At 42.8% G+C, this 22,848-nt stretch overlaps 1 protein-coding gene across 1 annotated transcript; it reads left to right on the top strand.

The window, feature by feature from the left end:
• The first annotated feature begins 2,283 nt into the window (after window positions 1-2,283).
• On the top strand, window positions 2,284-5,818 carry LOC113250002 (disintegrin and metalloproteinase domain-containing protein 1a-like). Its single transcript, XM_026491424.4, has one exon. The coding sequence runs from the start codon at window positions 2,288-2,290 to the stop codon at window positions 4,742-4,744; it is 2,457 nt and encodes an 818-aa protein (XP_026347209.4). The 5' UTR covers window positions 2,284-2,287; the 3' UTR covers window positions 4,745-5,818.
• Window positions 5,819-22,848: the final 17,030 nt, after the last annotated feature.

Raw genomic sequence — 22,848 nt, 5'->3', positions numbered from 1 at the left:
GCTAAGCGAAATAAGACAGAGAAAGACAAATATCATATGATTTTACTCACGTGGAGTCGAAGAAACAAAACAGGTAGAGAGGAAGGGAAGGAAAAATAAAATAAGATGGAAACAGGGAGACAAACCATAAGAGACTCTTAACCATAGGAATCAAACTGAGGGTTGCTGGAGTGGAGGTAGGGGGAATGGGGTAACTGAGTGATGGCCATTAAGGAGGGTACTTGATGGAAAGAGCCCTGGGTGTTATATGCAACTGATGAATCCCTAAATTCTACCTCTGAAACTAATAATACACTATATGTTAATTAAATTGCACTTAAATAAAAACATTTTAAAAATAAATGAGATCATAAAATATTTGTCCTTTTGGGTCTGGCTTAGCTGTTCTCTTTTTAATAATTCACTGTAAAATACATTTCTGTTTTACGCATGTTGTGTGTTTCTGCTGTGATTCAAAGTTAAACATTTCAGAAAAGAACAAAGTAGTGATGCAGACTGGAACAAGAATGTTTATACACTCTTTCAAAGGGTTTCATTATGAAACAGAGAAGAGAAGCCGCATGCGACTGCAGAGTGATAAGGGCTGAAAAAGATGATTTCATAAAGGCGAGATATTACCATATATAATGAGACTGGATCTAACAGACAAACAGATGTTTAAGATGGAAAAGGGAAGGGACAACTGGAAAAGCAAACAAAGTCCACGAGAAACTGAAAGGGAAGGAGACATACAAGCAGAGGGACTGGCCTTAGATTGGAGCATGCACAACTTATCCACTACAGCAGGAGGAAAATCTAGATACAGGTGGGCTCACCTGGCACCTACATATGGAAGTACTCTTTGGATTGCTTCTGTTTTTCTCAGCCAAAGGTGAGGCCAGAAGAAATCAGGAGAGTGGACTGCTGGCTAAATGTAGGAAGAGGTACATATCGAGATCACAAATGCGCCATTAGTCAGCATGGTTGTGGGTTTTCCTGAAGACATTTTTAGCCTTTCAGGGCAGGCATCAAGCAAGTACAAACAAATATCATACAACAGATAAGACATCACAGCACTCATAACCTGGGAGTCATTTCTTCACTCGATAATGATTCTTGTTCATCTACTCTTGGACAAGCACTCTTCTAGACCTGACGGTATAAAGATGAACAGACAGAAGTAGTCGCCGAATACATGGAGGCCATATTCTAACACGGAGAGACTTTTAGGATACCTAGTTTACAACGGGCATCATCTTAGCACACCAGGAGGTCAGGGCCATCCTGAGAAGAGTGTGGGCCTGGACTCACCCACCAACATGCCCATGATACTCACGCATAAGAGGAGGCCGCTCTATTGGCAACCCCATACACAAGTTTGTACAGTGTTATAAACAGAACTTGAGAGACCGAACTCTGATGATGTTAAAACATAGGGGTATTGACCTTGCCCCATGAGTCACCATCCATTCGAGTCTATCTTGTGGCACAGGGCTGCCACTCCATTTGCCTTATCTAACAGACTGGCCTGTGAGATGTGCATATCACTATAATGCCATCCAGGGATAAAGAACAATCCGTGTTATGATGTCCATGTGTTACAGAGCAGGAGTTTTATTATTTTATTTATTTTTTTAAAAGATTTTATTCATTTATTTGACAGAGAGAACAGCCGTCAAGAGAGGGAACACAAGCAGGAGGAGCGGGAGAGGAAGAAGCAGGCTCCCAGCGGAGGAGCCTGATGTGGGGCTCGATCCTAGAACGCTAGGATCACGCCCTGAATCAAAGGCAGACGCTTAACGACTGCACCACCCAGGCGCCCCAGAGCAGGAGTTTTAAAGGAGGGGAATCAAGCAACAGAGTGTACCCTCCAAAGATGTCTAAGCCTCCTGGTCTGGAACACTTGGGAGTTAGCCAAGCAACGGACAACAGGAGGGATGGGGGTGGGGCATTCCACGTGGCACAGTTGAGAAGGCATGGAGGTTTTGTTTCCACTCTCAAGGTAGGGTCTTGCGTTTTAGCGTTTGCAGTCCTTCAAGATTACATCAGTCCATGATGTCAAAAGGACTTTAGCCAAGGAGCACTGAAGCTGATGCTGTGGAAGGAACTCACATAGAAAGGACACTATCTGAAGGATAACACATCAGAGAGACTGGAAAGGACACAGCCAGAGGCTATGACTCTCACGGGCAGGCAGTAGCCGTCCTTTATGCAGCCAGCATAGATCTGGAGCTCATGCCTGAAGGTCTGTGTGTCAGGCAGAGCTGCTGCTGATGGACACCAGCCACACACCATCAACTGATTCACAATGGCCATGTCAGTGGAGGCTGCTTTGAGACACTCTGCCTCCTCCTTGTCCTCTCTACAGAAATACCAAGTGGTTACCTATGAGGCTGGCAGAGTGCTTCAGACTTGGGCTTCACGAAGGAAGGGCTCAAGGCGGGCACTAGCAGCACCAGGACCTTCGTGTGTCAGGTTGGGGATCATGCTAGTGTTGATATTGATTTTCTTGCCAATTTTGTACTGTGACCCTCGCTCTGTATATTACTCTTCTTATGAAACAGTCATCCCCAAGAGTCTGACGGTCAAGGGAAGAGAAGACCCAGGGGAAAAGGTATCCTATACGCTATTAATGCAGGGCCAGAAACAGGTGATTCACCTGAGGGTGAAGAGAGACTATTTTGTGAATAACTTTCCAGTCTTCAGCTACCACAATGGTGTCCTGGGGCAAGAAATGCCTTTCGTCTCCCATGACTGTCACTATGAAGGCTACATAGAAGGAGTCCCAGGTTCTTTTGTTTCTCTCAACACCTGTTCAGGCCTCAGGGGCTTCCTGATTAAGGAGGGGAAACCCTATGGCATTGAGCCCATGGACACTTCAAAACGGTTTGAACATGTGTTGTACACCATGGCACACCAAGCTCGAGTCTCCTGTAGTGTCACTTCCAAAGGCAGCCAAGCGGTGTCCACCAGCTGGCAACAAGGGAACAGGAAGCCTCGCAGTCTACAGGCACTGTCCTCCTTTTGGTCACACACCAAGTACGTGGAGATGTTCGTCGTGGTCAACAACCAGCGGTTCCAAATGTGGGGCAGTAACGTCAATGAGACAGTCCAGAGAGTAATGGACATCACCGCTCTGGCCAACATCTTCACTAGGGGAATAAACACCGAGCTGGTGCTGGCTGGAATGGAGATTTGGACCGAGGGGGACCTCATAGAAGTCCCAGCGGACTTGCAAGTTACACTCAGGAATTTCAATAGCTGGCGACAGGAGAAGCTCTTCCATCGTGTGAAGCACGATGTTGCCCACATGATCGTGGGACATCATCCTGGAGAGGATGTGGGACAGGCGTTTCTCAATGGTGCCTGTTCAAGAGGCTTTGCAGCAGCTGTTGAATCCTTCCATCATGAAGATGTCCTCCTGTTTGCAGCGCTCATGGTCCACGAGCTTGGGCACAACTTGGGTATTCAGCACGACCACTCGGCCTGCATTTGTAAAGATAGACGCTTTTGCCTCATGCATGAGAATATCACTAAAGAAAGTGGCTTCAGCAACTGCAGCTCTGACCACTTTTACCAGTTCCTCCGGGAACACAAAGGGGCCTGCCTATTTAACAAGCCTCGGCCCAAAGGTCGCCTGCGTAGGCAAGCCACCTGTGGAAATGGCGTGTTGGAGCAGAATGAGGAGTGTGACTGTGGACCCGACTGTGGTGGTAACCCATGCTGTGACCAAACATGTAGGCTGAAGGAGCATGCCCAGTGTAGTGAAGGACTATGCTGTTTTAATTGCCGGTTGAGACATAAGGGATTCATGTGTCGCTCTGCTTCTGGAGAGTGTGACCTCCCAGAGTATTGTGATGGTACTTCTGGAGTATGCCCCAGAGACCACTATAAGCAAGATGGTACAGCGTGTGATGTAATTCACTATTGTTTTATGGGCCGGTGTAAGAACCCTGATACTCAGTGCATGGATATATATGGGTTCCCTGCAAGGTCTGCCCCAGAAGACTGTTATATTTCCATGAACACCAGAGGGGACCGGTTTGGCAACTGTGGCTGTCCTACCGCAGCTGTCCCAAGATATGTTAAGTGTTCTGATGAGAATATATTTTGTGGGAAACTTGTATGTACAAATATTATACAGGTACCACCAGTCAAACCCCACCATACTCTGATTCAGGTAGCTCACAAAGATGACTTCTGCTGGAGCATGGATGCCTATAACCTTACTGATATCCCTGATGATGGAGATGTGGACACTGGTACCCTTTGTGCCCCACACAAAGTCTGCATGAATTACTCCTGCATTGATCATGCCGTGCTTAGGTACGACTGTGAACCAAAAGAAATGTGTAATGGGAGAGGAGTTTGCAACGATTTAAGGCACTGCCACTGTGAGGAGGGCTATGCCCCCCCTGACTGCAAAGCTCCAGGAAATGGGGGTAGTGTGGACAGTGGTCCCCCCAGCAAGCCAGATGATGGAAATCCAAGTGAAGATGAAAGTAGAAGTCTTAGTTTTGATCGTGGTAATTTTGGCAGAGTAGGTGAGAATAAAGATGAAGCCAAAAGCCTTGGCAAGATAGTGTACATGTTTCCCTTATTGCTTGTAGCAATATTTTTAAGTCTGATTATTGGTGCCAGTGTTGGGGCTGGAAAGGAAATATCACAGTGCTCACAAGAGGCTCCAGAAGAAACTGAAGAAGAAGCTGTAGAAGAAAAGGAAGTAGGCAGAGTAGAGGAAGAAGTAGAGGGAAAAAATGAGTAGTGACAGGAAGAAGTCTAATACAGCAAATACCCAAAACACTGGGTGGAATGGAGGTTCAATGAAGCAAACATGAAGTGCAAACTGATGGTACCAGTGGCCCTAATAGAGACTCTACAGTCTGTAGAAATGTACAACTCTGCAAGGAGGGCTTTTCTTCTCCAGTGTAGTCATTGATTATGTATACATACATAAAATCATTTATAAAAATATTTTAATATTTTCATTATCACATTTTATGAAACATTTAAATTAAACTTTTCTCATGAAACATTCAGCTCAGTATCTTGTGTTAGTAGGTCCAGTTTTGAGTTATCTGTTTTTTAGGGAATGTCATCTTTCATCTACTTTGTTGGATGTACAGTATTATATATCCTTATATATATTGGGGTCCAGGTTTTCACCCCACTTATAACTACACATTACATTAGGAAAGTTGTTTCTATGTTTGTTGTTCTAATTGCTCTGTGAAGTGTCTCCATGAAATGAAAAGATTTTAAATTAAAAAGTAAATAAATATCTGTTTTCAAACAAATAGCACTTTAGGCTTTATGTGGCCTATTACCTGGGTCTCCTTCCATTTTGCGGTTCTCTTGAAGGGGCTCCATTTAATTCAGGGTGGTATGATCACCCTGGTTCGGGGTGAAAGGGGCAGGGGTGGGCAACCTGGCCAAGAGGTGATCTTGACTACTGCTCATTTTACTTTCTTCTATTTTCTACTTTGTTAATTCTATTTAATTTTCAATTTTTTATTAAGTTAATATTCTATTGAGTGACTATCCAAAGGACCAGAGCTTTAGAGGGCAGTTCATTATAAAGACAGCACAAGTACCTATATAATCGCATGACCCATTCAGAGCAAGATGCTGTGTTAAACACTTTACATTCATTGTCTTAATTTTATCCTCCAGTCCATCCTATGAGACCTCCCATCTACATGAGGGAACAGACCCCGAAGAGTTCTGCTCTAGAGCTAGTAACCTTTGTCTTGTTCAAGGTACAACTGAATCTACATTCCCCACTGCCCCGTGAGCCCTTCCTTCAGTTAAAAAAGTGACCAGAAAGCCAATCAAAATGTCCTTTACGTGTCCAGGTAATGGCTTCTTGCTCAGTGACTCTACCAAAACGAAAGCCTTACAGATGCATGCCTTACTGCTACCATGAACCTACCACACTGTGTAGTCATTACCGATGGAAGTGCCTCTTCCCCTATTACATTCTGACATCATGGAGTGGTAAGTTTATCTTATTTAGCTCTGAGGCCCCGGCTCATTGTGGGTGCTCAGTAAATGTTGATCAAGTGAAGGACTTAACTAGAGCCAACCTTAAAATAGGAGGGTAACTTCTATGGATGCCACTTGCTAAAACCTTGCTCGGGTGCAGTGTTGCTACAGGTTGAGTGTTCTGAATCTCGGGGAAGTTCCTGAGCATCAGTCCCTGACCATACATTTGCTGAGTCCTTCTTCTAACTGCCTGACCTACATGACAGAAAAGAACAGAAAAAAGAATGATAAGACCTGATTTCTGCCTTCAAGAAGCTTATATTAATTACTTTTGCTGGAACAAAACTAAACTTCAGAGCAAAATCCAAACTCAGGACTTCAGTTATGTAAGATTCCAGGTCATGAGATTTACTGGGAACCAAATCTCAAAGCGTTCTATGCCAGAAGGTGAAAACACACCATTAGATGGTAGTCAGCGAGAGCAGTGATAATAACGGTAAAACTGGGTAAGTGAAGGCCTCCACGTGTAAATTTTTGATTAGAGACTCTTGAAAAAGATGTGGAGGATTTCTGCTGAGAAGCACTTCAGTGGAGAACAGGAGGGGGTGACCTTCCTAACTGCATGTGATGGTGACTATGCTAAAAGCTAAAAAGCATCACACAGTTTTACTATCTTCTCAAGTATAAGGGAATCAAGATTTAGGTAGGGGGTGATTATGCTTAGCTAATTTAATTGCATTCTTTAAAGACTAAAAGTCAGATAGATAATTGGGAATCAATCAATAAAACCTATTTAAAACTTCACAACAGGGGCACCTGGGTGGCTCAGTCAGTTAAGGGTCTGCCTTTGGCTCAGGTCACGATCTCAGGGATAGAGATATCTCTGAGATAAGGCCTCAAGTCACACTACCTGCTCAGTGGGGAATCTGCTTCTCCCTCTCCCTCTCCCCTCCCTGCCCATCCCCGCACTCATGCTCTCTCTCTTGCTCAATAAGTAAATAAAATCTTTAAAACAAAAAACGAAAACTTTATGATATTTCACAACGAAGTTTACAAAAATTTAGCAAATACGCAAGTTGGAAGTTGAATAGACTTCTTTTTAATTTTTAGTTGCTGTCCTTATGATTGTAAGACAAGGTTGAAGACAGGAAACAAAAGTCAGGACAGGCTATTTGAATGAACTTCCTCTGAAAAACTGATAGAAAACTGGACATACTTATAAACTGTCAAGTAAATCTTAAAATGTGTGGAAACCCCAAATCCTAGGGATTGGTTGAAGTTCTTTAGCATCTGCTATAGAAGGGAGGGGACCAATTTTAATGTGGGCAAAAAAAGAGAGGTAGTGTAAGTCGGGTTCGAGGTTCAACCTTCTGCATTCGTGTGACTACTTCTACAAAGCACACTTTTTTGCCTGATTCCTTCCCCCCATTATGTTTGGGGGATTCTGAGGTGTGCTTGCTTACATGTTCCATGATCTGTGTGGGTAGTCACTCATGACCCAAGCAGTTGCAGCCCCAAGAGATTCTGACAATGACTCTTTGCCAAGCTTTACCGCCCTTCCCTGGGTGGCAATGTCCTCTCTGTGGTCCCTAAGGCTGTTGGAGACTGAGGCCCTTTCCTTACTTTCCCAAATCATAGCCAAGTCTAGGCTCTAGACTTTTATCCAGAGTTAGAGGGAACAAAGAGAAACTACAATGTGGAAAAGAATGCATTTGGGTGTGTCCAATATTAATGTTTCTGGAGTCCAGAGGTCATGTCCCTCCCTGGGAGACTTGGATAGGTCCTCTCTTTCCTTGGAGGTCCCCACCCTGACATCTTTTCCTATCCACGTAGGAGTACTTTGGGAATGTCCTCAAAACTTGGAGCCAGACGCCAACCTCCCCTCTGGGGTTCAGTTGAAGGAAAAAGAAAAGATTTACGTTAAACACAGGTGACATTATCAACCTCATAGGGATGCAATTCTGCACTAACTAAAGTTTTGTACTAGTCTGCAAAATTTCTTGACACTGTATTAAAAATTAAAATAAAAACTTCCAGTGTTTACAAACTTAACTTCAGAAGTGAATTTTGGTGTTTCTTTGGGCAAACATGGTTACTGAAATGTTTTCTCAAAACCAAAAGCAGACTTCCTCCAAGAATGTTTGCAAAATGCTGACTCTTTAAAATTAATATTCTGCCTCCTTCTGGACACTAAGCTGTAAAACTTTTTGGACCAGGGAAGAATAGGGGGAAAAAAGTCCAATACTGCTTTTGCTAGTTAATAAAATCATGGCAGTCTTACCTAAGGAGGTCATGATACAGTGAAATGCATGAGGATAATGAAGGTGTTGGATTAGTTTGTGAAGGACAAAGCCACGGTGACTCTTGTCACAGTTAGAAAACAATTTTCTAAATATTTACAAAGGAAACATCAGAGATGGAATCACGATTGACCAAGTATTTGCAAACCAATGCCCATTTTACTGCTGGAAACTACCTAACTGGGCTCTGTAATGACCTTCCCAAGGTTCTCCAGACACTGATCTTGTCACTCCAGTCTGGAGTTCAGGAACGTCCACTGCTCTCTCATTAGCTAGAGCAGAAGATGTAAACTTGGTGTGGCATTAAAGGACTCTGACAACTGGGTCCTCCTGTCCACTTCCAGCTATTGTCTCCTATGACTTTTGAAAACAAGCATGTCCTCATTCCTCATACCAGTATGTCTACAGGAAAGACCTGTGTCCTCACTACACGTCACGGCCACTTCCCACTCTGGGCTCTTGATTCCACTGAATGACCTTACTCTTCCCTACCCTTACTTGGTTCAACCTTCACAGCTCCAGAGAGGCTCTTGAAACTGCTCCAGAATACCTTTCTTTACTTTTTTGAAGGAAACATGGGCTCTCCTTGAGGATATTCATGGAAAGAACCTATAGAGCAGTCAGTCTGAAACAGACCATCAAGTGATTGTTTTCTACAGAACAAGGGAGTATCCATACATCCTTGTCCTTGAGTGAAATCTCCAATTAGTACTTCGAGAGCGAGAATTGTGTTTGCTCACCCAATATGTTCAGAATCTCAAATTCTGGAGCTACTCATGTATTAGTGGAGAAATGGAAAGAAAGCCTCACAAGACACAAAAGGAGTGAGGTCTGAAGCCTCAACCTTTCTCCTAGTTTTGCATTTTCAGTCACCTAATAATCATGAGCTGGGTGTGAGTGCAGACAATTTTCACCCATGAAAAGCAGAAATAAAAAAGGTACAGTGTCAGTGCAAGGGGACAGGAGAGAAGGCTCTCCCTCTTGCCATCCACTGACCACTTATACACCTGAAGCCTCCCTTTATGGTTCCACAGGTAAGTTGGGTCATCAGAAAAATACAGAAAAGTAAACAAAGATGCCAAATAAAGCAAAGGCTACATATTAGTTCTATGCCTTGTAAAAATAAGAATGGACCACAACTCTGAGGTAACTGATGTGTCATGGTTTAAGGAAAGCCTACAGACAGGACTCTCTTTATAAAACCGTTGCAACAAAATGATACCAGTACATCAGGTCCCCAAACTGTTCAGAGTCTCTATTGCAGTATTTACATTTTATGTAACAATGCACCTAAAAAAAGAAACTGTTCCTTTTATTCATGATTTTTTTCCAAAACAGATACAACTTTAATTATCTTTATTGTCACATTAGCTGTATTTATGACCCATGTCTAGTGGTGTTTTACAAAACAACTCAAGCGTAAGAGAAAACAGTAGGCTACCTTTCCTAAGAACCGTGAGAGCTCTTTTCTTCTCCTTGATGCTAAGAGCATGAGAGCTGCATAAGCTTGGAGTCTTGTGTTCTCCTAGCCTAACAAAACCAACCAGAGAGGATTTTCTGAGAGTAAATAATAACCTTTCTAAAAAGAAGACAGTCACCTTTCTTCTGAGTGAGGGGGCTTTCATCTTCCCTGTCCCTAAATCCCAGGTGCTACTTTCTGGCTGATTGGTCTTACACACCGAAATTCACTTCCTTGGGCCTAGGTTTCTGCCTCAGTAAGACGGCCACACAAAGGGCACTTCTCACAGACTGGTTGAGAGATTAAGTTACGTAATGTGTGTGCCGGTATCGAGTGCACTGCTTGGCATATAGCAGGTGCTCAGATCAACACTGAGAAGATCTAAAATCAACTGTGTCGAAGGATGTAAGATTATATAAATTGTAGGCTGTTGAGCAATGGTAAGATCTGCCACTACCGAGTCACAATACCGAATTTCCTTTATACCTATGGCATTCTGATCCATCATATATACGGTCATTGCAAACACATTCTACTTCCCCTGCTAAACTGAAAATCTCTGGGGGTGAGAAGGAGTGGGATTTGGTTGATGTGGCAATCACTGCTTTAGGCCCAGTTACAGGTAAGACTGGTAAGGACTTTCTTTCTTTCCTTAGAGACCCTCTCCAGACCATGGTGGTATTAGAAGCAATCCTGCTGCTTGGATCCTAAGTCCAGGATTCTAGCTTTCTCCCTCTTCTGACTGTATCCTTAGTCCTTAATGTGCAAATGGCTCAGGACAGGCCCACTTGCACATTTGAGGCTTGCTGTCCAACGTTGGTGCTTTTTACAGAAGTCTAATTTGACTGTGAGGCTGACACATGTCACCTCTCCCCATTCATTCATTCATCCATCCATTCACTCATTCATTCATTCCACCACTGTTGAATCCTTACCTATGAACTGTTGTACTAGTACTATGGACATGGTAGAAAATAAGACGAAGCCCCCGATCCCAGGAAAATTAAAAAAAAAAAATACTAACCTGACACACAAAAAAGATAACTACGTGATGTGCCAGGATGTAATCTGTGCGATGGAACAGAACGAAGCAGTGCAAGGGGAACAAGAGTGATGTTAGGGTGGAGTGCTATTTGCAGCCAGTGGTCAGAGGAGGGAAGAGCAAACCAGGGAGAGGGAAGTCTAAGTGGAAGGGTCCTGAGATGGGAGCATGCTTGGCATGTTTGAAGTTCAGCAAGGAGGTCAGCATTATCTGGACAGAGTGGGCATCGTGGAGTAGCAGTTGAGGGCTGTGGGTGGAGACAGGTCACATGAAGACTTGGTAAGGATCGGTAAGGAATTCTGATTCTATTTCAGCGGAGACGGGAAGCACAGAAGGGTTTTAGCAAGGGAATGACCAGAGCTGAGAAGTCCTGAAGGATCACTCCACCTGCTACATGATCAAAGAACAGACAGGGGTAGGGCGATGGGCCACTGCCTAAGCAGAGAATCCTTAGAGATCTTGTCATGTGCCAAGTGGGAGATGTCGGAAGCTTTTAGGAGGGTGGCTGAAGTGGAAGTGGTGAGAAGAGGCTAGAATCTGGGTATACTGTGAGGTAGAGCTCAAAGGATTTGCTGACAGAGCAAGGCAGAGAAAGGCAGCAAGGAAGGACTCCAGTGGCTCTGCCCTGAGCAACTGCAAGAACAGAGTTGCCATTCACTGAGGTGTAGATGAGTGTGGAAAGAGCAGGAGTTGGACGTGTTTAGCCTGAGACGGCTATTAAACACCCATGTGGGCATGCCAGCTAGACAGGAAGATGACTGAGTCTGGAATTCAGGAGAGAGGTCAGCCACAGATGTCTATCTGAGAATTGCCCGTCTGGAGATGATATCCAAGCCACGGACCGGCTGCCTCTGCCTAGGGAGCAGAGCCACCAGCTAGAGAAAGGAACAGATCGAGGACTGGGTGTGAGGACTTAAGCTCCAGGGCATTCCCTGGGTAGGTGTTGATAAGATGAGGACTAAGGAAAGAAGTGGGAGAAGGAGTGGCCGGCATGGTAGGGGTACCACCAGGAGAGAGCATTGTCCTGCAAACCAAGACAGAAAGTGTTTCTAGAAGAGCCTTACACCACAAAGCCAGTCCATCTGCAAATTCGCTTGGCTCTACCTTCAACATATATTCAGAATGTGACCTCGTATCACCACTGCCCCCGACCCCCACTCTCCAGTGCACTGCAAGCCATCATTCCTCTTCTCTTCTCCAACCGCAGAAGTCTCTTCCCTGGTCTCTCTGCTTCCACCCTGGCTCTCCCAATAGCCTAATTTCCAGCCAGCGGGCAGAGCGATTATTTTCAAAGTTTAAGTCAGAACATACCGATCATCTTTTAAGTGTAGCCAGTAGGTCCAAGGTGAGGACCGAGTGATGATCATTTGGTTTGACAATGGAGAGTTAGTCATTGGTATCCTGGAGCAGAGCAGTTTGGATGGATGGGTGGGAATGACAGCTTATTCTCCTGGAGTCAAAATGTAAAGGATGAGCCAGACAAACCTCTGTGAGGGTGTTCAATGCCATCGGTATTCAGAGAAATACAGATTACATAGCCACAAAGAGATGTCGCTACACACCCACAAGACCGGCTATACGAAACTGAAAATGCCTGGCACTGCTGTGGAACAGCAGAAGCTCTCCTAAACTGCTTCAGAAACCTAAAGCGGCATGCCACTTTGAAATAGCACTTTTAATTTTCTAGTTACATTTATTTTCTCAAGTACCCCATAACTTAGCTCTTTTACTCTTAGGCAAATGCCCTAGAAATTTCTGCTTATTTGCTTCAGTTCCTGAACAATAATGGTCATAAGCAGCACTCTTCATAGTATTCCAAAAGAAAAGACCCCTGTGTTCACAGATAATGCGATGAATGTTGTGACTGATCCACACAGAGAAATACAAGTGTAGAACAACGTGGCAAGGAACGCACTATGGCAGCACCCAAACAGAGTTAAGTGGAAACTTAAATACCATGTGGAACAAAAGAGGCCACACTGCATTCGTGTGGATTCATAGGAAGTTAAGAGGTGAAATGGGAAGCACTCCCAAAATGTTAAATAAGGTCCTCCAGAAATCCCCTCCTCCATAAAAACTGTTACAACACAGGCAAAAAAAAGAGTCAAAATGCACGTTTTGGAGGTGTGGGAATTAATCCAAGACACAGAACCAGTGAAGCTTGTTTGTTCAAAAATAGGAACAATGAAACGGCTGAATCTTGGTAAGAGCAGCGAGCTATGTGAGGTTTTAATTGCCCTAGTCCCATATCCCTCTCCCTCAGGTCCCCACTAGCCTCGAAAAACCGCATCATAGCAACTAGGGTAGCTGTGAAAACAGGCAGCCTAGCACCCAGTGGAATGGGCAGAACAGTCTAGAGCCTCCTCAAAAGCACCGTGGCCATAGAACTGTTACTGATTTTATGCCTGGCAGTTCCCCAGAAAACCCCCCTTCATAGGACTTGCCTTGCTATAAACTCATAGAAGAAAACATAAGGCAAATGTTTCACGGCACTGGATTTGGCAAAGATCCCTCTGATGCATGACTCCAAAGGCACAGGTAACAAAAACAACAACAAAAAGACAAAATGGACTTAAAGAAACTTTAAAAATTGTATGCATCAAAAAACGCTCTGACACAGTAAAAAGGCTACCCACAGAATGGGAGAAAATATTTGCAAATCAAGTGTCTGTCTGATAAGGGATTAATATCCAGAATATACAGAGACACATCTACAACTCAACAACGACAACAACAACAACAAAAGAAACGACCGGATTAAAGACAATGGGCAGAGACATTTCTGCAAAGAAGATCAAAAATGGCCTACAAGCACATAAAAAGATGCTCAACATCACTCATCATGAGGGAAATGCAAACCAAAACTACGATGAGATACCACCTCCCACCCACGAGGATGGCTACTGTCAAAAACACCCCAAAACAAAACAGAAAATAAGACATCCTGTGTTGGAGAGGACCTGGAGGAAATTGGAACCCATGTGTGCTGCCAGTGAAAACGTAAAATGCTACAGCCACTGTGGAATGTCCTGGTTCCTCCAAAGATCAAACATAGACTTCCCATATGATCCGGCAACCCCACCTCTGGGTATACACCCCAAAGAACTGAAAGCAAGGTCTTGAAGAGCCGTTTGTATGTCCATGTTCACAGCAGCACTCTTCACAATAGCTGAAACGCGGAAGCAACCTTAGTGTCCATCGATGGACGACCAATGGAGAAGCAAAATGTGGTATATACTTATAATGAAACGCTATTCACCCTCAGAAAGAAAAGAAATCCTGACATGTGCCACAACATGGATGGACCTTGAAGACGCTATGCCAAGTGAAATAAGCCAGCCCCCAAAAGACAAATCTTCTATGATTCCGTTCACAGGAGGCACCCAGAGTAGTCACAATCCTAGAGAGAGAAAGTAGAATGGTGGTTGCTAGTGGCTAGAGGCAAGCAGGCAATGGGGATTTACAGTTTAATGGCTATAGAGTTTCAGTTATAAGTTATAAGATGAAAAGGAGTCCTGGAGATCCATAGTGGTGACGGTGGCACAACATTATGAACAGATTTATTGCCACGGAAGCGTACACTTAAAAATGGTTACGATGGTAAGTTTTAGGCTATGTGTGTTTTAACTCAATAAAATGATTGGAAGGAAAAGTGAAATACTTCTCACTCTGAGAGAAACACAGCACTGAGAATGTGAAAAGACAGCCCACAGGATGGGAGAAATATTAGTGGATCATATATCTGGTGGGGACTAGTACCCAGAAAACATTAAGAACTCTTACAACCCAACCAGAAAAAGATGTCCAATTTTAAAAGGGCACAGGATGTGCACTGACATTTCTCCAAATAAGAAATAAAAGATCAGTAAGAATATGGAAGGATTGCAATATCATGAATTACCAGAAAACTACGATGAGATACCATTTTACATTCACTGGGATGGCTAGAATCAAAAAGACAGGCAGTATCGAATGGCAGTGAGGATGTGGAGAAGTTGGAATCCTCATCACTGCTGGCAGGAATGTAAAACTATGTAGCTGGTTTAGAGAACAGTTGAGCAGTTCCTCAAAAGGCTAATCATAGAGTTAACACATGACCGAGCACTTCCACTCCCAAGCACCTACCCAAGGGAAATGAAAACATAGGTCTAAGGAACAACGTACCCGAATGTCTACGGCAGTAATATTCACGATAGCCAAAAAGTGGAAACAACCAAAATGGTCATCCACTGATGGGTCAAAAAAAAATGTGGTATATTCCTTCATTCAAAAAGAATCTATTATTTGGCCCAAAGGAAACGAAGTCCTGACACGTGCTACAACATGGCTCATCCTTGAAAACACGCGAGGTGAAGTAAGTCAGTCACAGAAGACGACAACTTGTAGGAGTCCATTGCTATGAAATACCCGGAACAGACAAAGCCCTAGAGCTAGAAAGTACACTGGTGGTGGCCAGGGACTCTGGGGAGCGGGGAAATGAAGAGGGAATGCTAATGAAGAGGAGAGTTTTCTTTAGACGGTGAGGAAAATGTTCTAAAATCGAATGCCATGACGGTTGCATAATTTTCTGAACATACCACAAACCACCGAACTGGACTCCTTATTTTTTTTTAAGATTTTATTTATTTACTTGACAGAGAGAGAGAGTACAAGCAGGGGGAGTGGCAGGGAGAGGGAGAAGCAGGCTCCCGCTAAACAGAGAGCTGGATGCGGGGCTCGATCCCGGGACCCTGGGATCGTGACCTGAGCCAAAGGCGGGTGCTTAACCGACTGAGCCACCCAGGGGCCCCTGAACTGGACTCTTTAAACGAAGAATATCATGGCATGTGAATTGTATCTCAATAAAGGTGTTATTAAAAGACAAGTAAAATAAGATTACACAATTACACTGGGATGCATATTTAGGAAGCAAAACAAATTTTTTAAGAAGTGAGAAAGTAGTTACCATAAGAGACAGGATCATGATTATCTCTGAGGTAGGAGGATTTCCGATTGGCAATGGCACATGGGTGACTTCTGTGGAGCTAAAACTGTTGATTACTTCACTGGGGTTGTATCTACACAATTGTTTCCCACCCTCAGTAAAATATACATAACATAAAATTAACCATCATAACCATTTTTTAAGTGTACAGTTTGGTGGCATTAAGTATATTCACACTGTTGTGCAGCCTTCACCACCATCCATTTCCAGAACTTGTCATCACCCCAAAACTGAAACTCTGTACCCACTAGACAATAACAACTCCCCGTTACTCTTTTCCCCAGCTCCTGGTCAACTCTATTCTATCTTCTCTCTCTATGAACTTGACTTTTGAGGAACCTCATCTAAATGAAATCACAGAGGAGGAGTTAGGATGGCGCGGGAGTACGGGATCCTAATTTCGTCCGGTCCCTGGAATTCAGCTAGATAGTTACCAAATCATTCTGAACACCTGCAAGATCAGTTGGCGATCTGAGAAAAGAATTGCTACAATTCTACAAATAGAAAAGTGACCACTTTTTGGAAGGTAGGAGGTGTGGAGACGTGAATCTGGGGCAATATATGGGAAGATAGGGCGGAGGGGAGGGAGCTTGGGAGCACAAAATTGGAACTTTTAGAAGTCTGCTACAGTGGGGGACGTCCCTGGCTTAAAGATGCCCAGGGGGCAAAGTGGGATGGAATCCCATGTGGGATAGTGTGGCCCCAGGATCCCCAGGGTCACAAGAAGAAGGGGTGTGTGTGTGTGCCAGAGTGTGGCAGAGTTTCCAGGCATCACAGACCGGAAGCCAGCTGAAAACAGCAAGTCTAGGAGCCAGCTTTCTGCTCCCTGTTGCCATGAACTGTGAATTGCTGCATGGTCGCACGACTGCTCTCTGGGCAGGGGCCAGCAAAACACAGAAGCACAGCGAGACAACCTCTCGCTCCCCTGGAAGGATCGGCTTGGGTCCGCACCCCAGGAGTCTGTAAAGTTTGGAGACTCGCAACCAGGTGGGGTGGCTGAGATAAAAAAAAAACTCGGTCACAAGCCCGGTCACAAAGAGGATGGTCGGAAACCAGGGAGACAAGAGTGATTGACTGCATTTCTGTGTGGGCTCCCTGAAGAGTGGGGGGGGGGTGGACTAGAGATTGGGGCACGGCCATATCCATACCCCTCCACCCCATCAGTGCTGAAAGCCTTCAGAGAACAAAACAGTGTGCAGCAAAGTGCAATCTGGAGCTGCCTGCACTGAACCCGTCCCTTGATAAGGGGAGTGCAATTCCATCTGGCAAGACACCTGAGAATCACCGCAACAGACCCCTCTTCTGGAAGACCAGCTGGAACAACTCGCTAGCACCAAGGTTACCGATCATAGAGAACTGCAAAACTTCAGCTTTTGGGAAAAACGGTATATAGCATTCGTGTGGGTTTTTTTATTATTTTTTTAGTCGTCCAGTTTTATTTTTTTCAGGTATTTTCTTATTTTTTTAATTCTTTTTGTTCTTACAAAAATTTTAATATATACATACTTTATTTTTCCTTCTATTTTATTTTATTGTATTTTTGTATTATTATTATATTTATATAAAAGTTTATATATATTTATATATAAATTAGATATTATATTTATCATATGTTTATACATAGAAGTTTTTCATTCTTTCTTATTTTGAGATCTAGTTTCTTTTAACAAACAAACCAAAATACACTCAGGATCTACTTTAAAAGACAAGTAAAATAAGATTGTTTTGTTCTCTTTTACTTCTTGTTTGATTTCTTCTCATTTTTGTTTGTTTCTGTTTTCTATTTTTTTAAAGATATTTTATTTATTTATGTGACAGAGAGACAGCCAGCGAGAGACGGAACACATCAGGGGGAGTGGGAAAGGAAGAAGCAGGCTCCCAGCGGAGAAGCCCTATGTGGGACTCCATCCCGGAACGCCGGGATCGCTCCCTGAGCCGAAGGCAGAAGCTTAACGACTGTGCTACCCAGGCGCCCCTGTTTCTGTTTTCTTCTGGTTAGTTTTGTTTGTATTTTTCGGTGTTGTTGTTATTTTTGTCTTTTCTCTCTTTCTTCTATTCTTGTCTGGACATAATGATGAGATGGAGAAAGACACACCGAAAGAAAGAACAGGAGGAAGTACTACTCACTGCCAGGGATTTAATCAATATGGATATAAGTAAGATGTCACAACTAGAATTCAAAACAATTATAAAAAAATATGCTTGGAAAAAAAAGCATAGAAGATACTAGAGAAACATTACTGTAGAAACAAAAGAGCTAAAATCTAATTAGGTGAAAATTAAAAATGCGATTACAGAGATGCAGTCAAAATTGGAGGCTCAACAGCTTGGATATATGAGGCAGAAGAGAGAGTCAGTGATACACAAGAGAAAACGATGGAAAACAGGGAAGCTGAGAAAGAGAGAGTAAAACAACTACTGGATGATGAAGGGAGACATTGAGAAATCAGTGATACCATAAGGTGAAATAATATTCGAATAATAGGGGTCCCAGAAGATGAAGAGGGGTGCAGAGGTCTATTTGAACTAATTATAGCTGAGCACTCCCCTAATCTGGGGAAGGAAAGAGGCATTCAAGTCCTGGAGGCACACAGAAACCCCCTGAAAATCAATAAAAATAGGTCAACATCTCGACATATGATAGTGAAGCTTGCAAATTTCAGAGATAAAGAGAAAATCTTGAAAGCAGCTCAGGACAGAAGGTCTGTAACCTACAAGGGTAGAAACATAAGGCTGGCAGCAGACCCGTCCACAGAGACCTGGCAGGCCAGAAAGGACAGGCATGATATATTCGATGTGCTAAATGGGAAAAAGATGCAGTCAAGAATCCTTTATCCAGCAAGGGTGTCACTCAGAATAGAAGGCAAGATTAAGAGTTTCCAGGACAAACAAAATCTAAAGGAATTCCTAAACGCCACACCAGCCCTGCAAGAAATATTAAAGGGCATCCTTTGAGTGAAGAGAGAGCCTAAAAGTAACAAAGATCAGGAAGCAACAGAGACAATCTATAGAAACAGCGATTTTACAGGAAATACAATGGCACTTAATATCTTTCAATAATTACTCTGAATGTAAATGGACTGAATGCTCCAATCAAAAGACACACAGTATCAGATTGGATAAAAAAACAAGACCCATCGATATGCTGTCTACAAGAGACTCATTTTAGACCCAAAGTCACCTCCAGATTGAAAGTGAGGGGGTGGAGAACCATTTTTTATGCTAATGGACATCAAAAGAAAGCTGGAGTAGCAATCTTTATATCAGACAAACTAGATTTTATTTATGTTTTTTAAGATTTTATTTATTTATTCCACAGGATAGAGACAGCCAGCAAGAGATGGAACACAAGCAGGGTGAGTGGGAGAGGAAGAAGCAGGCTCATAGCGGAGGAGCGCGATGTGGGGCTCGATCCCATAACGCCGGGATCACGCCCTGAGCCGAAGGCAGACGCCTAACCGCTGTGCCACCCAGGCGCCCCAGACAAACTAGATTTTAAACCAAAGGCTGTAATAAGAGACAAAGAAGGACACTATATCATAATGAAAGGGTCTATCCAACTAGAAGATCCAACAACTGTAAATATTTATGCCCCTAAGTTGGGAGCGGCCAACTATATAAACCAATTAATAACAAAATTAAGGAAACACACTGATAATAGTACAATCATAGTAGGGGACTTTAACACCCTACTCACAGCAACGGACAGATCATCTAAGCAGAAGATAAACAAGGAAACAAGGGCTTTGAATGACACACTGCACCAGATGGCCTTCACAGACCTATTCAGAGCATTTCATCCTAAAGCAACAGAATACACATTCTTCTCAAGTGCACATGGAATATTCTCCAGAATAGATCACACAATGGGTCACACAGATCAGGTCTCAAGTGGTACAAAAAGAGTGAGATCATACCATGCATGTTTTCAGACCACAATGCTTTGAAACTGGAACTCAATCACAAGAGGAGAGTGGGAAGGAACACAAATACATGGAGGTGAAAGAGCATCTTACCAAAGAATGAATGGGTCAACCGGGAAATTAAAGAAGAATTTAAAAAATACATGGAAACAAATGAAAATGAAAACATAACAGTTCAGAACCTTTGGGATGCACCAGAGGCAGTCTGAAGAGCGAAGTACATAACAATATAAACCTTTCTCAAGAAACAAGAAAAGTCTCAAATACACAACCTAACCTTACACCTAAAGGAGCTGGAAAAAGAACAGCAAATAAAGCCTAAATCCAGCAGGAGAAGAGCAATAATAAAGATTAGAGCAGAAATCAATGACATAGAAATTAAAAAAAAAACCCAAACAGTAAAGAACAGATCACAAGGAAACTAGAAGCTGGTTCTTTGAAAGAATTAATGAGATCGATAAACCGCTAGCCAGCCTTAGCATAAAGAAAAAAGAACCAAATAAACAAAATCATGAATGAAAGAGGAGAAATCACAACCAACAACAAAGAAACACAAACAATTACAAGAGAATATTATGAGCAATTATACGGCAACAAATTAGCAATCTGGAAGAAATGGATGTATTCCTAGAAACATATAAACTACCAAAACTGAAACAAAAAGAAATAGAAAACCTGAACAGACCCATAGCCAGCAAACAAACTGAAGCAGTAATCAAAAACCTCCCAACGAACAAGAGCCAGGGCCAAATGCCCTGCCTCCCAGTGGACTTCTACCAAACATTTAAAGAAGAATTAATTTCTATTCTTCTGAAGCTGTTTCAAAAAATCGAAATGGAAGGAAAACTTCCAAACTCATTCCGTGACGCCAGCATTACCTTGATCCCAAAGCAGACAAAGACCCCACCAAAGAGCAGAATTACAGAGCAATATCCCTGATGAACATGGATGCAAAAATTCGCTCCAAGATACTAGCTAATAGGATCTAAGAGTACATTAAAAGGATTATTCACCACAACCAAGTGGGATTTACTCCTGGGCTGCAGGGTGGTTCAACATTTATTGACTTCCAACAATAGCTTCATTGATGCATAACTCACACTGGACAGCCACATGCCGAAGAATGAAACCGGACCACGTTCTTAAACCATACACAAGAATAAACTCAAAATGGATGAAAGACCTAAAAGTGAGACAGGAGTCCACCAAAATCCTAGAGGAGAACACAGGCAGCAACCTCTCGGACCTCGGCTGCAGCAACTTCTTCTTCGACACGCCTTCAAAGGCAAGGGACACAAAAGCAAAAGTGAACTATTGGGACTCGATCAAGATAGAAAAGTTTTGCACAGCAAAGGAAATGGTCAACAAAACTAAAAGGCAACCTACAGAATGGGAGAAGATATTTACAAATGACATATCAGATGAAGGGCTAGTATCCAAAATCTATAAAGAACTTCTCAAACTCAACACTTAAAAAAACAAACAATCTGCTACTAGGTATTTAACCCCAATGATACAGATGCAGTAAAAAGAAGGGGTACCTGCACCCCAACGTTCATAGCAGCAATGTCCACAACAGCCAAAGTGTGGAAGGAACCGAGATGCCCTTCAACAGAAAAATAGATAAAGAAGATGTGGTCCGTATATACAATGGAATATTACTCACCCATCAGAAAGGATGAATACTCATCATTTGCATCGACATGGATGGAACTGGAGGGAATTATGCTAAGTAGAGTCAGTCAAGCAGAGAAAGACAATTATCATATGGTTTCACTCATATGTGGAACATAAGGAATAGAGCAGAGGACCACAGGGGAAGGGAGGGAAACTGAATGGGAAGAAATCAGAGAGGGACACAAACCATGAGAGACTATGGACTCTGGGAAACAAACTGAGGGTTACAGAAGGGAGGGGTGGAGGGATGGGGTGACCAAGTGAGGGGTATTAAGGAGGGCACGTGTTGGGGTGAGCACTGGGTATTACATGTAACTAATGAATCGTTGAACTATACAACAAAAACTTATGATGTACTATATGTTGGCTAGCTGAACATAATAAAAAAAAAACCCAGTCAAGAAATGAGCAGAAGGCATGAATAGACATTTCTCCAAAGAAGACATGCAAATGGCTAAACGACACATGAAAAAATGCTCAACATCACTCAGCATCGGCGGAATACGCATCAAAACCACAATGAGAGACCACCTCACACCAGTCAGAATGGCTAAAGTTAATACTCAGGAAACAACAGATGTTGGTGAGGATGCGGAGAAAGGGGAACCTTCGAACACTGTTGCTGGGAATGCAAACTGGTACAGGCACTCTGGAAAACAGTATGGAGATTGCTCAGAAAGTTAAAAATAGAGCTGCCCTATGACCCAGCAATTGCACTACTAGGTATTTATCCAAAGGATACAAATTAGTTATCTGAAGGGGCACATGCACCCCAGTGTTTATAGCACTGATGTCCACAATAGCCAAAAAATGGAAAGAATCCCAGATGTCCATCAACAGATGAATGAATAAAGAAGATGAGAGATATATGTAGATATAGATATAGATAGATACAGATATAGATATATAGTGGAATATTACTCAGCCATAAGAAAAGAATGAAATCCTGATATTTGCAATGATTTGGGTGGAACTAGAGGGTATTATGCTAAGCGAAATAAGACAGAGAAAGACAAATATCATATGATTTTACTCACGTGGAGTCAAAGAAACAAAACAGATAAACAGAGAAGAAGGGAAGGAGAAATACAATAAGATGGAAACAGAGAGGGAGACAAACCATAAGAGACTCTTAACCATAGGAATCAAACTGAGGGTTGCTGGAGTGGAGGTAGGGGGAATGGGGTAACTGAGTGATGGCCACTAAGGAGGGTACTTGATGGAAAGAGCCCTGGGTGTTATATGCAACTGATGAATCCCTAAATTCTACCTCTGAAACTAATAATACACTATATGTTAATTAAATTGCACTTAAATAAAAACATTTTAAAAATAAATGAGATCATAAAATATTTGTCCTTTTGGGTCTGGCTCAGCTGTTCTCTAATAATTCACTGTAAAATACATTTCTGTTTTACGCATGTTGTGTGTTTCTGCTGTGATTCAAAGTTAAACATTTCAGAAAAGAAAAAAGTAGTGATGCGGACTGGAACAAGAAT

Source organism: Ursus arctos, unplaced genomic scaffold (assembly GCF_023065955.2).
Source record: "Ursus arctos isolate Adak ecotype North America unplaced genomic scaffold, UrsArc2.0 scaffold_34, whole genome shotgun sequence".
NCBI lineage: Eukaryota > Metazoa > Chordata > Mammalia > Carnivora > Ursidae > Ursus > Ursus arctos.
Note: the sequence above shows the minus strand (reverse complement) of the source record. Positions and strands in the feature narration are given on the sequence as shown.

Bases quoted from the DNA above. Each gene is read 5' to 3' on its own strand.
- LOC113250002 (XM_026491424.4), top strand. From the start codon at position 2,288: ATGGCCATGTCAGTGGAGGCTGCTTTGAGACACTCTGCCTCCTCCTTG.